The following is a 13,122-nucleotide window of genomic DNA, read 5'->3' on the forward strand; positions in this document are numbered from 1 at the left end:
CACCTTTCTCGCTTTCCTATATGCTCCTTCTTAATGTAACTGAAAATGTACAAGAATAAAAATTCCTGGTGACAATAAAGGCCAAAAAAGTCTTGAGGAGTATTGCTGTAGTTGTGATTGTCAGAACTTACATGTGTAATGTGAAGCCCTCAAAGAGGCCTCAATCTCCTATATGTGGGTGGGTCAAAAGATTATCAATGATAAAAACTTACACCGATAATAATAAACAACGTTAATTAAGAATATCTCAACGGACAATTGCCACTTCATATTACATGTACGTGTTACCTCGCGCAAGCTAAAGAGACAAGAGCCGCCACTAGACTCTCTCGCTTTACTCCACACCGAGCCAGTTCCTCCTGTCTACTGATATTCTCTTCATCGTTGGCTTGCTGGAGCCAATTGCACAACAAATTAGCCAAACCTTTGATGCAGCTTGTAGGCTCAGCTGCGAGAGAGTTTGGAGCGCAATTTTGAAGACACTGAAGTAACAATTCTGAACACTGTCCAGCTAAAGAAGGATCTGTTCGGCTTTGAGATTCTAAAATAGGAACTAGAAGAAGAAGGCTAATATGGGACGAAAAAGAATCATCCTGAAAAGGAACTTTCGGTTTTCCCTCTTTGGAATCAACAGCAGGAGGGCAAGAATTTTTCGACGATAATGGTATTATCTTGGATTTCTGTGACTGCCAGAGGCCAAGCAAAGCACGCTGACGATAATCAAAAAGCTTGTAGTATGAGCTGTGTTGCAGAGCACATGTTTTCAGAAGGCGTTTGCGAAGTTCCGCGTTTGAAGAAGTTTCAAACTTGTGCTCCGAAATGCGCTCCACGAATGTGGAGTGCTCTGTGGAGATTGCAGGCGGTTGGAGAACCTCCACAAGAAATTTAAGGCCATCGTCAAGAAAAATACTTTGTTCAGTGACAGAAGACCAAGCATCAGAGTCAGTTGTAACCGTATTTGTCATGTTTCATTCATTTCGATCCCGAAAAAGAAAGCGGTGATCATCATGGTAGATAAGCTTTAGCTGATCTTTGAATTTGCCTCGCTTTAATGCTCCTAGGGTGACGCACTAGTCACGCAAAATGTCGATCACGAGAGAAAGCGTGACTTTTTACATGAGGATCAATCAAAATTTCAATATGGCGGACGGTGAGACACCTCAATGTATATGCCAAATTTGTATCCAAATATCACGATTAAGAAACTAATGAGGGGATATTTTTTTTCAGAAAATATTTCAAATCTACTGGTGGTTATTCTTGACGCCAATCCAGTGTGGTGGGGAAGAGCTGGTAACGAAGATCAACAGCGGGTTAGCTTAAATTTGATTTCTAGCAACTAACTTTAAGGAAACTTATAAGCGTAGAAAGACTACTCTATCAAATATCTGAGAGGAAACTTGTGTTTTTATTACAATCTTCGACGCTGTAGTTTTAAGATAGTCTATTGTAGCCCTTTCACTCCATTTAAAGATCTTGGAGCGAGTTTTCTCTCATTTATGGATCGTGAATTTCTTTCTGAGCTGGTCTGGAAAATTGAGGATATATCGAAACAAAATCTTCTATTTTATGTTTAGTTAATTCTCACAACTCGCCTGCTTTACTTTGTATTGAAATTGTAGGGAGAACTGACATGTATGCTATCTTGATCCGTCAAGGGAGTCATGGGATTAAGCTTACTTTACATGTGCATTTGGCAAGTTCCAGAGAATTGATGGCCTATTGAGTTTTAAAAAGAGACAGTCAAACTTTTTTCCATGAACCAGGTCTCATTTTAAATTTCAGATTTTTATTTTGCATTTCAGATCAGTTTGACACACTGTGTGGACAGCCTCATGGTGTTTTGTAATGCACATTTGATGATGCAACACAACAACTGCCTTTCTTTTATCATTTCACATACTAGTACAAGGTATGAGCAGGCACAAGTCAAATTTCATACTCAACTAGCTGATGGTGTAATTTTCAGGTACATGAATAGTAGCAGTATACCTGCCAACTTCCATGTTTTCGGCTTAAGGATCATCTCTGGAGGAAAACCTCAAAGGATCTTTAAGGATCTTTGAAGATTGTCAAAGACTTGCTAAAGATCCCTAATGCCAAGGATATTTAATAATTGCAATAATTTTGTATCTCACATAGTAAGTTTGTGTTTCCGAAAGATGACTTTGGTGAGGAAATCAGTAATAATGATCAAAAAGAGCTTCCAACAGATGGGAAATATGAAGGCTTCGCTGAAGTAAATGATGCCATCATTACAGAAATGAAGAGTCTGTTGTCTACAGAAGATTTAACAGGTACAAAACCCAGTATGTTGATAAAAGTTATCTGTTTAGGTCAGAATGATTAAATCCAATCAAATTAGTCTAAACTTGTTATAACCTGAAATCATTTTCAACAAGAACATGTAATTGTGTTCTCTTAATCTGATTATTATGGATAAGGTTTTCAACCCTTAAAACACCTGATACACTTATGCCTTTTCTACTCCCTATATTTTTGTTTAACAATGTAAATCAAAAGTAATCATGAATGTTTAAATTAGCAGTCTTAGAGAGATCTGCTTTTGTTGACCAACAGATAACCAAACCACTGAATTGCCTCCAACACTTCTTGCCAGTGCCTTAACAATGGCCTTGTGTTGTATCCTTATTTTAAAGAGGATTAACCCTTTATCTCCAAGAAGTGGTCAGATATATTATTTATCCTCATTATGAACACATTTACTTTGTTTATTTGCCAACAACTTATGTGAAGGGATGAGCTTATCAGCTAGTGAGAACTTAACATAACACCCAAAAGGAATTCTCCAAACCCTAACTAATTTTCAATGAAAAGTGTAATAGCACAACAACCTTTGAAGTGGTGTGAATAACATGTGCCCCAATTTTACTGGCCTTAAAGTGTTTCAGAAGAGATAAAATTATATAAAAAACTTAACAGAAATTAGATATCCACAGAGCTGAAAAAGAATGCCCAGGTAACAATTTTTGTTTTCTTGTGACCAACTTTGGTAGGGGATACAAACCAGAGGGCCTATAATATTCTCCTATGGCTTCGTAGTTAAAAAATGTACCTATACGCAATTGAGAGCTAAATGAACTCTTATCTTTCATGTATACTTTTACTAAGCCCTTTTCCCAATAAATACACCTGTTTGGAAACACCACAGCTACTTAATAAACTACTGGGTATATTTTAGACACCCTCTATCTCAAACTAAAGCCTGCTGTGGCCCAGTTAATAGTTAGTTTTTAGTTCATTATGTTTAGCTGTTTGATGCAAATTGTTTTTTAAACAAATCTTTCTTTCTAATTAGTTGGACAGAAGATCAAGTCTCGGATTATGGTAAGCACAACAAGGCACTAACCTGAAAAATGAATAATTTAGGTTAAAATATGTTTTGTTAAATGCAGTTGTGCCTTCTGCACCAAATCTGCATTTTTCTGTTTTCAAGTTTCCAAAATCTTTTACACTGTTACTCCCATAAGTGAGAAAAAATTAATGTAACTTCAATCTGCCAGTAATATCAATACATTTTGTAACAAGAGTTATCTTGATTTGGCCCCACACCAAGAAAAAGGCATAACAGAGGGAAAGGAAAATTATGAATCAGATTGTGCAAGTTAAAGTTTAACCATCACTCTAATCTTTCATCTCCTGTAGGTTCTCAAAGCTGCACCAGATGTCTCTACACAGTATATGCCTATAATGAACTGCATATTTGCTGCTCAAAAAAGTGTGAGTGAAAAATTGTATTCTTTCATAGATTCATTGAAATTTATCTTTCTTTGATCAAGTGATCTGTTTTGAGATTTTTTATAAATATCCAAGTGCGACTTCTAAGTATTTGATGCATATTTTCAACCTCCTTTTTAGTTTGTTTGTAATTATTTACTGATTTTTCTAGAATACAGTGATTGATGCTTGTGTAGTGGATGAGCACTCAGGATTCTTGCAGCAGGTGTGTGGTGCAGCACTGAAAATAAACTAATAGATGGGTTTTTTTTTTGAGGTAGTAATATTATTGTTATTGATTGAAGTAGTCACTGTGGTTATTTTGTCTTTGTAGGCTGCTGACATTACAGGTGGAATGTACCTAAAAGTACCACAGACTCTTGCATTGCTTCAATACCTCCTGGTGCGTGTGTGATTAAAATCTATTTACAAGTGCACTGATGACATAGACACATTTTCAGGTGGAAAATTAGGAATATTTAGGTTAAAGGAAGAAAAAAAAAGAGGTCAGTGCTCTGGTATGAAATCAGAGCAGCTGCAGCTCTTCAACAGGAGAGATTAGTAGACAACCTTTAACTCAGAGGTGTTCCCAACAACTCTTAAGACTTCATTGATAATGAGAAGGAGTTCAGCAACAACTTGAGGCTGTCCATGAACAATTCCTAGGAGTTCCCTTACAACTCTTACGAGTCTAAGGACAATCCGTAGTAAGGTGGTGACATCTCAGAGGAGTCTACCAACAACTCAGAGAAGCTTGCTGACAACTCTGAGCAACTCACAGGAGTTTGTCAATGACTTACCCTTGATACCATCACCAACTGATTTTCATAATGAAAATCTGTTTCTTGAAATATCTTGTTTTACAAAAAATACTCCATCTTTTATTAAAGTTAGTTTTACACACTTTTTTTTTTATCTCAGTGGGTGTTCCTTCCAGAACCAACTGTCCGTGATCAACTAATCCTTCCTTCATCAATGCACATTGACTACAGAGCTGCTTGTTTCTGTCACAGACGACTTGTTGATATTGGATTTGTTTGTTCAGTGTGTTTATCAAGTAAGATTAAGTAAATACTCATATTCATCTTTTTAAGACTGCATTTATGAATCAGTCTTTAGAAGGTCTCAGAAAATGATATCATTTTGCGCATTTCCCATGGGTTTGGTTGGAGAAAAACCCATGAAGGATTTTGGGAAATGATCAATTGAACTAAGATACTAGTGGGGTCTCCTAAAACACAAAGGATGTAATTGTGCCAGTAAACCCATAAATAGAGATGTTATAACTTTCATCTAGCTATTTGATATTCCAGTTTCTATAAGTTTACTGGCTTGTAATATCATTAGTTTTTTGACTTATCTGAGCATTCATTGGAAATTTGTCATTTTCAAGTGGAGATTTACCTTCAGATTGCAGGAAAAATCAAGACACATCAAAGAGTACAGCTGTCAGTCTTCTTTTCAGTTGTTCTTTGTAATGTCTGGCATCACTTTTGTGAGCTCAATGTGACATTCAAAGGAACCACTGCAAAGGTGACTGTATGCAGCAGCCAACATACATAGGAACTAGTTATTGTAATTTAATTGTTACAGATGTAGGATAGCTTCTTAGATTTTATTTCATTTGACTTGCGTTGCAGTTTATTGCCAGTTCATTCCTGTCTGTCTCACTTGCCAGTAAGTTTACCTGAATTCTTGATCAAAGTGCCTTGTGAATAAAGTTGTAAACAAATGTACGGGTACTAAACAAGGTATTAAAAAGAGAAAAACTTTAACAAGGATTGCAATGGTTTTGATTTAATGTACTCTGCGAGTGGTTCAGTAATGAAGGGAAATCAGAAAGCAAAGCTATGATTTTGATTGGCTGCAAATAATCTTTTTTGGTTTGATAATGCTCACTTGAAAAACACAGTTGAAACCACCACTGTCGAGTCGTTATCACAGGACAGTACAATTTTTGCGGATGTCAGGCAGAGAGCCAATTTTCACTTCTTGCAATACTCTAAGGTGTTGAGGCTCCACAGGAGCTCCACTATCAGACGTTAGGCCTCCTAAGAAATTTCTTCCAGATTTATGTTTGTTTACATTTACTATCTCTTGTACTCATTTCTTCTGCAGGACAAGATTCAAACTTCCAGCACTTCCTCTAGCAAGACCAAAGAAGAAAAAGAAAGAAAACACTGCTCCTGGGAAATGAGATTTATTGTCCTTTCTCTTGTAGCTGTAACTTGTACAAATTGTTTAGTCAGACATATTTATAATAAAAAGTGTTATTTGTTAAAAATAGTCTAATTTTTTAAATTCTTGCTAAAATGAGTGAACCTTGATCCCAGATCAAACTTCAGTCTTAACAAGATGAAAAAATTTAATTGCAAGTTTGAAAAATCCTTTGTTGTAACCCATTTATATTACAATCCACCAATTTAAGTAAAGTTCAACTTCTGACTTAATAGGCCTTAATCTGGTATTCAAAAAGGCATCTAAGGGGAGGAGGAGTAGTTCAAGGTTGCATGTGACCCCCCTCTTAGTCAATAATATGATGCCAGTAAAACAATAATGCATTACCCCCTTCCTTACCCTCAGGGTAATTCCCCCAATGCCTCAATATATCTATAAATGTATATCAAGATCAAGTAAAGTGAAACACATCACTTTTTCCTTTTCACCAATGAAGCAAGTAAGAGCAGAAAAAATTATTTATCCCCATAGACACTGTATCTCTAACTTCTTCATATACTAAAAACTTACTTTAAGTCAATAAAATAGTGCAAGGACAGTTTGGAAATTAACGGATATCTGAGAAATGAGGATGCCAATCCTGCAATTAATAATAATTAAGCATAATTGAGCATAACTTAGAGGAGGTGGCTCTCATTCAAACAAACACATCGATGGAATACCCTGATTTGACATGTTTTGATCACAGTGAGGACCAAAACAACAATCCATGATAACAGTACATGAATCCTTAAACACATGTCAACTGTTCAGCTAATCACCAATAAGTTTTAAATTAATGACAACTGAGCATAATTGTGATGTTTCCCACATGGTTGACAATTATTTACACAATATTACATTTATTTAGCAACACCATGCTAAAGTTACACGACACTTGAATAAAGTTTATTATTATTGTTATTATTATTATTATCATTATTTAATTTATTACAACGATACATATCTAGAGACATCAAGAATCATCCATTTCTTGGAACAGTGCAAGCACTGAGTTTGATTCCAGCTCTTTTTGAATCTCATCCATATCAACAGGAAGCATATCCTTGCCATCCAACCAGTCAGATAGCAGAGAAGCAGATAGTGAAGGACTGTTTGGTAAGCTACCTGGAAGCGTCAAGCAGGAATCTTTATAAGGGCTGGATCTACAAAGAGAAGATGAAAAATCTCTTGATAATGATTCTGCAATTAAGAAAATGGTACCTTCACTCAAGGTACACCCTCAGGACTAGAAAATGTGCCTCTTTAGTAAACATAACAAGTTAAGTCCAAAGTTTGTCTCCCTTGAAGGAGGGCTTCCAGGTCTACCTACATCTAGCATATTTAGAGAGAATTTTTGGAACAGATGTAAGACAACATTTATTTTGGTGATCAGTGTCAAGAGGGAAAAAAGCCAACAGTGGAAGGACATGTATTTGATAAAATGAACCTTCTTATAGAGAGCCAGAGAGGCCCACTAATTGCATTAAACCATGGTTTGGGTTAATCACCTCATTTAAATAACAGGCCCACAATGTTCATCTGAAGTGAAGGACATATCATTTGTACAGTGGCAAGTGGAGATGATACTTACAAATTGTTGAGTACCGGATCCTGAACAATTCCAGCTTGATCAAGAAGTTCATCAAAATCAATTCCTAAACCATAGCCACTTCCAGTTGCATTTGCTTTAGAAGACAGCATACTGGAAAAGATTACCTCCTCTGATAACCTTTCTTGCTCAGTGATCCCATGAACATTGAGGTCGCTAAATGCATCTTGGATGCTCTTGGGGATAAGCTCATTGTCCTCTTGTGATGCTTCAGTTCCCTGTGTATTGAACTCACTCTGCTGTGATATGAACTGTTCTGATCCTTTTTCAAGAGGTGATATCTTTGGGAAGGGTTCTGCTGCTGTGGAGGTCATCGTTGCTGTACTGTTTGCAGTATCAGCTTGTTTAAAGATGGGGGGTGGAATTACTGAAGAGTTAAGCATTGAACTCCAAAGAAGCTGGGCATCTGTGGTACTCAGCATGGTTTGTAACATGGCTTGAAGGCTTCTTGGACTCATAAGAGAAGGTGCTGGCATGCCGCACACATTTAACTCAGTTTCTAAAGGTGCTGCATTTGATACAGCTGAATCACTCAAGGAAAATGATGAACCATATTGTGAGAAAGTTGAATTTGATGGGAAAGCACTTGTGGTCTGTGTTATAGCAGAAGCTTGAACTGCTTGACCTGTACAAGTTTGCGCAACATTATTCCAAGAGATATTGCTTACAGTTGAAAGAGCAGTGCTACTCCCTGTGTGTGTAGCTTGAGTTGACAGAGATAGAGGTATTTGTAAAGAGTAGTCATTTACAGTGGACATGAATTGAGATGAGGCTTTTGACAAGGAATTGCTTTTGTCAGCAGAAACTTTGACATGTGATTCAGTTATCGCTGAGGTTTGTGAAATTATTGGTAGTTGTTCCTGACCAACAGTTGCTGCATTTACCAAGTTGTTTAGAATCACAGGAATGTTCCTTGAGGGAGTACTCATCGCATTGTAGTCAGGTTTGTTTCCAGTTGTTGACACAATTTCCTCTTGGTTACTAACTTTGGCCCCTAAAGGTAATCCTGGCTGACCAACTACAGTGGGAGTCAAAAATGTTTGAGAGCTCCTGGATGACTGTTGCAAAAGAACTGGAACAGAAGATGACAAACTTGTCAACAGTGAGGTTGATGACACAGCAGTTGTTGGCAGTTGCGTGAAGACACCAGTCACTGCACTTGATATTTCTACTGCAGATGAAACAGCAGTACTATTTGTTTGATTGCTTGCATTGTTACAAACAGCTTTTCCAGTACCTGTACTGCTTGCACAAGTGAGAACAGATTTAGCCGGAAGTGGCATGCTAACAGAATTTGTTGTGCTGTTATTCTGCACACTAGCCACACTTTCTTGACTGCTTATGCTTGTAAGAGAAACTTGTTTTGACGGACCGAGGGTTGTTAATTTCTGAGAAGCAGGATACAATTGTTTAGTTGCCATTGGAACAGGAATGTTTATTAGCATGGACTGTGGTAGAGAAGCCACTTCACAGGGGGCTAGAAGAACAATCTTTCCTGCAACAACAGATATGAACTACATATATTAAAAATGGAATTAACCATCAGATGACACTGACTATCTCTTATAAAATTAGGACAGGATGCCAGTCCATTACAGGGTTACCACAGTTTTTTTCAGGTTTCTATGGCAGTTTTCTGATACCCATTTCTACTAAAAAGTAGAGAGAGACAAGTATTCTGCCCAAGAACACAACACAGTGACTTAACCAAGGCTTCCACCCAGACTGTGCGATCCCAAAACAAGAGCACAAACCACAACTGCCACTTCTCCATCCTATGACAGCAATTGATAAAAAAATAAATGTACGAGGTTAGACTTACCCCCTGGTGCAGCCATTCTACTTCCTGGTAGAGTTTGCATCACATTTGACCCTTGATTTGGGACCTTAACAGCTTTCAATCCTGTCACACAGCCATTTTGGTTCTGAGGTACAAACTGTGTGAACTGAAACTGCTGCTGTGCATGACTCCCAGGGGGTACAACTGGTTGTGAGGTGACTGTAGTACCTGGTTGAGGATCTCCACCTGTGACCTCGTCTTTTAATTCCTTGAGGTCCTGCATGTATTTTCTGATTGGGTGTATAAATGGTTTGGTTTGTTTTCTCATGCTTTCCCATCTAGCTAACATTTCTTTATCTTTGTCACTGAGCCCAGTGGAGTCATCTGACTTGATTTCTTGGTTTTCAGATTGCCTTCTAGCTGCTTTGGCCTTCTTCTTTTTATTCTCTTCTTTCTCTTTTTTCCTCTTCAAATTTTGCTCCATCTTCTGTTTAACATCCACCAGAGTCAAAGAGGAAACTGGGCCATTCCCTGAAACCAAGAACCAAGACAAAAAATATGTTATCCAGCAAACTACTACAAGTAACTTACATGAACCTGTAACCTATCCCTATAATTATCCAATCCACAATTATTCATTATCCAACCACCAAGCAATGAGAAAAGACCAAGTAATCAGGTGAAAATTTACTTGACATGATACCAAGAATGGTAGCAAAGTTGCAATCAAGAAAATTCCCTGAGCATTTGACATGGTGACTACAGCTAAGTGAACCTACTGAGAGCTTAAGACTGATGCAAGAAGAAAAAGAGGAACTGAAAAGATAATACAGGGAAGCAAGAAGGGCAAATTGCTATCAATAGTAATCAGTCCTCCTGCATTGAAGGTTCACTGTGGACATCAAAACATGAACCAAGGGGTGCTTAGGACAACCACCGAAAAAGCCAGGTTTTTAGAGGGTGAAGAAAGAAACAAGGGAAGAATGCTTGTTTGCCATCTTTAATTTTCCCATAGATATGACAGTTACTTTAGCTATTAATTCTTTAATCCCTAAGAAAGCATAGCATCTAATTTCTCCTCACAATATCACCCCTGAATCATATATTGAGGTGACAAGAACAAAGGAAATGATCCCCAACTACAGAGGCTCTTGATTGTTAAACAAATTCTCCTTGTCAGCACCTTGGGAAATGTAAAGAGAACAGTATGGAGAATATGTGTACTGATGTTAGGGTATAAAGGGTTAAAAAGCATCCAGGAAAATAAATATTTGTATCTCAACAGCAAAAGGTTACCTTTCTTAAGTGCACCATGACCATTTTCATTTCTTAATTGTGTTGAGGAAACTTGACTTGACTGTAATTCTTTTGGAAGGCTTGAAACGGGAGACAAAATCAATGACTTTTCTTTGTGAAACTGTTCAATTTCTTTCAGTATCCTTGCTTTAAGATCATCTTTAGTAAAAGGAATGTCCTCAAAGTCAAATTCAAATGGTGGAAAGCACACTGGTTCATCGTCAATGCAGTGGTATTCTTTCAAATACTTGTGAGCCAGTGCATCACCAACTGATATTCTCTCATTTGGGTCAAGTTTTAACATTTTCCCCAGCAAATTCAGTGCTTCAGGATGGCATTTGTCTTCAGGGTAAAGCTTTTCCAGTGGGACTGGTTGTTTCTTTGGAAGTCGCTGAAGATAAGTCTTCACTCGTTCTGCCCCCATTCGCTCAATGAAACTCTCTGATGGAGTGCCAACAACACTAAGGATAAGCTGAAATACAGGTAATTTAAGAGAACAATTATGATAAGCAGTAATATCAAGGGATATTTTACCTGTTGAATCTAAGACATAAAATTTAGCTGTTCAATTATGCTATAACAAAAACACACTCGATAAATTACTTGTCAAGTGTCACCTTTGCTTCCTGTGAATGAAGAAAAGGATGGAAAGATTGTGCAAGTTTGCTTGCTTTTACTTGTTTGCACTATTTGCTGCCTTTTTCTCCTGATAACTGTCCATCCTGCTAAGGGTAAACCCTTTCCCTCCTCTGACATCAAAGAAACTGCAATGAAGTAGGTCGTACCTCTCACCCTCCCCACCCTTGAGACAAATGTTAGTTCCTGCAATAACTGCATTGACGGCTTTCTCTTCTGTTTCTAAATGGTAAAAATTCTTTAAATTTCTATCTTTTAATTTCTCTTTCCACACAGTCACTTCCTGCATTTGGTAAATATAAATCAGAAAACAAAACCTTGTAAGGAAATCCGAAAGTGCTAATTACCTGCAACTGGTTGAGATAGTTCGTCCCTGGAAATAAATGTTTCCTTCCGAGCATTTCTGCGAAAATACAACCCACAGACCACATATCGATTGCTTCCGAGTATTCACTTAGCGACAGCATCAGTTCAGGAGCCCTGTACCATCTGGTAGCTACATACTCTGTCATTACCCTCTTCTGTTCTGAAGGAGAGGAAGATAGACCACGGGCCATTCCAAAGTCTCCAATCTTCAACTCACAATCCTGGTTGACCAGCAAATTGCTAGGTTTCAGATCTCGATGCAGGACTTTTGCAGAGTGAATGTACTTCAATCCACGAAGAATCTGATACAGAAAATAGCGAACGTGTTCGTCGGTCAGCTGTTGCTGAGAATGAATTATATGGTGTAAATCAGTTTCCATCAAATCTAGAACTACGTAAACATCGTCAAACTTCTCCAGATCTTCAGGAGGTTTAAGAATATTCTTAATGGAGATTATGTTGTCATGCTTAAAATGCTTCAAGATCTTGAGCTCTCGATAAGTTCGTTTGGCTGTAGTCACCACGTCGAATGCTCGGGGAATTTTCTTGATTGCAACTTTACTGCCATTCTTGGTGTCAACGGCGGAACACACAACACCATAGGCTCCATTGCCTATATTCTCCAACAGCTTGTAGCGAGTATCAAGCTCGAACTTAACCTCGAAATTTTTGTCTTTTATCTTGTAGGTGCGCGTTCCAGTGGCCATTCTTTCGCTGAACTCCGCAAAACTAAGGCATCGTTGAACATGTTTGAGATATAAGGTACTTGTCAGAGTGACCGGAATAATGAGCGGTTACCAAGCTACGTTTCGTCATTTATATGGAACGGCGGACGACGTTAAGTATAGTAACACATTACGTAGCCAGCTACCAATCAAACTCCGACCGGAAAACTAACAACTCTATGGGAAAACCCCGTAAAACCTCTTCGTTCCACTTATATCTGAAAAAAGCCGGAAAAAGATATCAAGTGAAGTAATCACATACTTTCCCTTACAATTATGCCATAATTGCTATCAATAATTAGAGTAATAAATACTTGGAATGTGCTTCTTGCAATCACTCTTGCACTCAGGATAATAGGCAGTAGTGATTTTCAATGCATAAGAAAAAGCTTGTAACAATTGAAAGGCATGAATGCATGTTATAGGTAACAAAGACAACATTTTCCATTTAACTCAAAATAATCTTTAGTGTCAATTTGTTGAATAGGTTTCATTCAGTTCAGGGAGAAGCCAGAAGGTTAATTTCAGAGAAGCAAGGGGGACAAATAAGAGAAAGCTAACTCGTAAACATAGGAGTTTTCTGTATTCACAGTTTGCTGTCTTGAGCTTCTCTAACGGGTCAGTCTGAGATGCGAAATAAAAGCATTAAACAAGAAGGCCAGTTGATAGGTTGTTACCCCACAAAGTTAAAGGAGGCTTCATCTGGATGACCACAACAATATTCTCATCATTATAATGATAAAAGACAGTGC

At 37.8% G+C, this 13,122-nt stretch overlaps 3 protein-coding genes across 5 annotated transcripts in view; 1 reads left to right on the plus strand and 2 right to left on the minus strand.

Annotated features, from left to right (window-relative positions):
* LOC113676698 (putative E3 ubiquitin-protein ligase HECTD4) overlaps positions 1–965 on the minus strand; it is a 34,459-nt gene extending 33,494 nt beyond the window's left edge. Inside the window, exon 1 of the mRNA XM_089190576.1 lies at positions 289–965. Coding sequence (XP_089046702.1) covers positions 289–965 — 677 coding nt within the window. The remainder of the gene's footprint in view (positions 1–288) is intronic.
* Positions 306–6,022, plus strand: LOC113676684 (general transcription factor IIH subunit 3). Of its 2 annotated transcripts, XM_027193371.2 has the most exons (13): positions 306–1,150; positions 1,231–1,313; positions 1,806–1,912; positions 2,143–2,297; positions 2,581–2,643; positions 2,951–2,980; positions 3,320–3,348; positions 3,667–3,741; positions 3,911–3,964; positions 4,073–4,141; positions 4,660–4,795; positions 5,379–5,415; positions 5,857–6,022. In XM_027193371.2, the coding sequence occupies exons 1-13, from the start codon at positions 1,084–1,086 to the stop codon at positions 5,933–5,935; spliced, it is 984 nt and encodes a 327-aa protein (XP_027049172.2). In that variant the 5' UTR covers positions 306–1,083; the 3' UTR covers positions 5,936–6,022. The 2 variants fall into 2 exon arrangements, with proteins under 2 accessions (XP_027049172.2, XP_089046708.1); XM_089190582.1 differs by lacking the exons at positions 2,581–2,643; positions 2,951–2,980 and having other exon boundaries at positions 1,007–1,150.
* Positions 5,204–12,588, minus strand: LOC113676680 (uncharacterized). 2 transcript variants are annotated; one of them, XR_016181975.1, is made up of 6 exons: positions 11,627–12,588; positions 10,644–11,115; positions 9,390–9,878; positions 7,550–9,062; positions 6,487–7,121; positions 5,204–5,884 (listed from the first exon to the last, which is right to left on the minus strand). XR_016181975.1 is itself a non-coding variant. In XM_027193367.2 (5 exons), exons 1-5 carry the CDS (start codon positions 12,350–12,352, stop codon positions 6,932–6,934), a joined length of 3,390 nt encoding a protein of 1,129 aa, XP_027049168.2. In that variant the 5' UTR covers positions 12,353–12,588; the 3' UTR covers positions 5,923–6,931. The 2 variants fall into 2 exon arrangements, 1 of the variants encoding a protein (XP_027049168.2); XM_027193367.2 differs by lacking the exon at positions 5,204–5,884 and having other exon boundaries at positions 5,923–7,121.
* Between the last annotated feature and the right edge of the window lie 534 nt (positions 12,589–13,122).

The sequence above is a fragment of the Pocillopora damicornis genome, chromosome 12, assembly GCF_964200805.1.
Source record: "Pocillopora damicornis chromosome 12, jaPocDami1.2, whole genome shotgun sequence".
NCBI lineage: Eukaryota > Metazoa > Cnidaria > Anthozoa > Scleractinia > Pocilloporidae > Pocillopora > Pocillopora damicornis.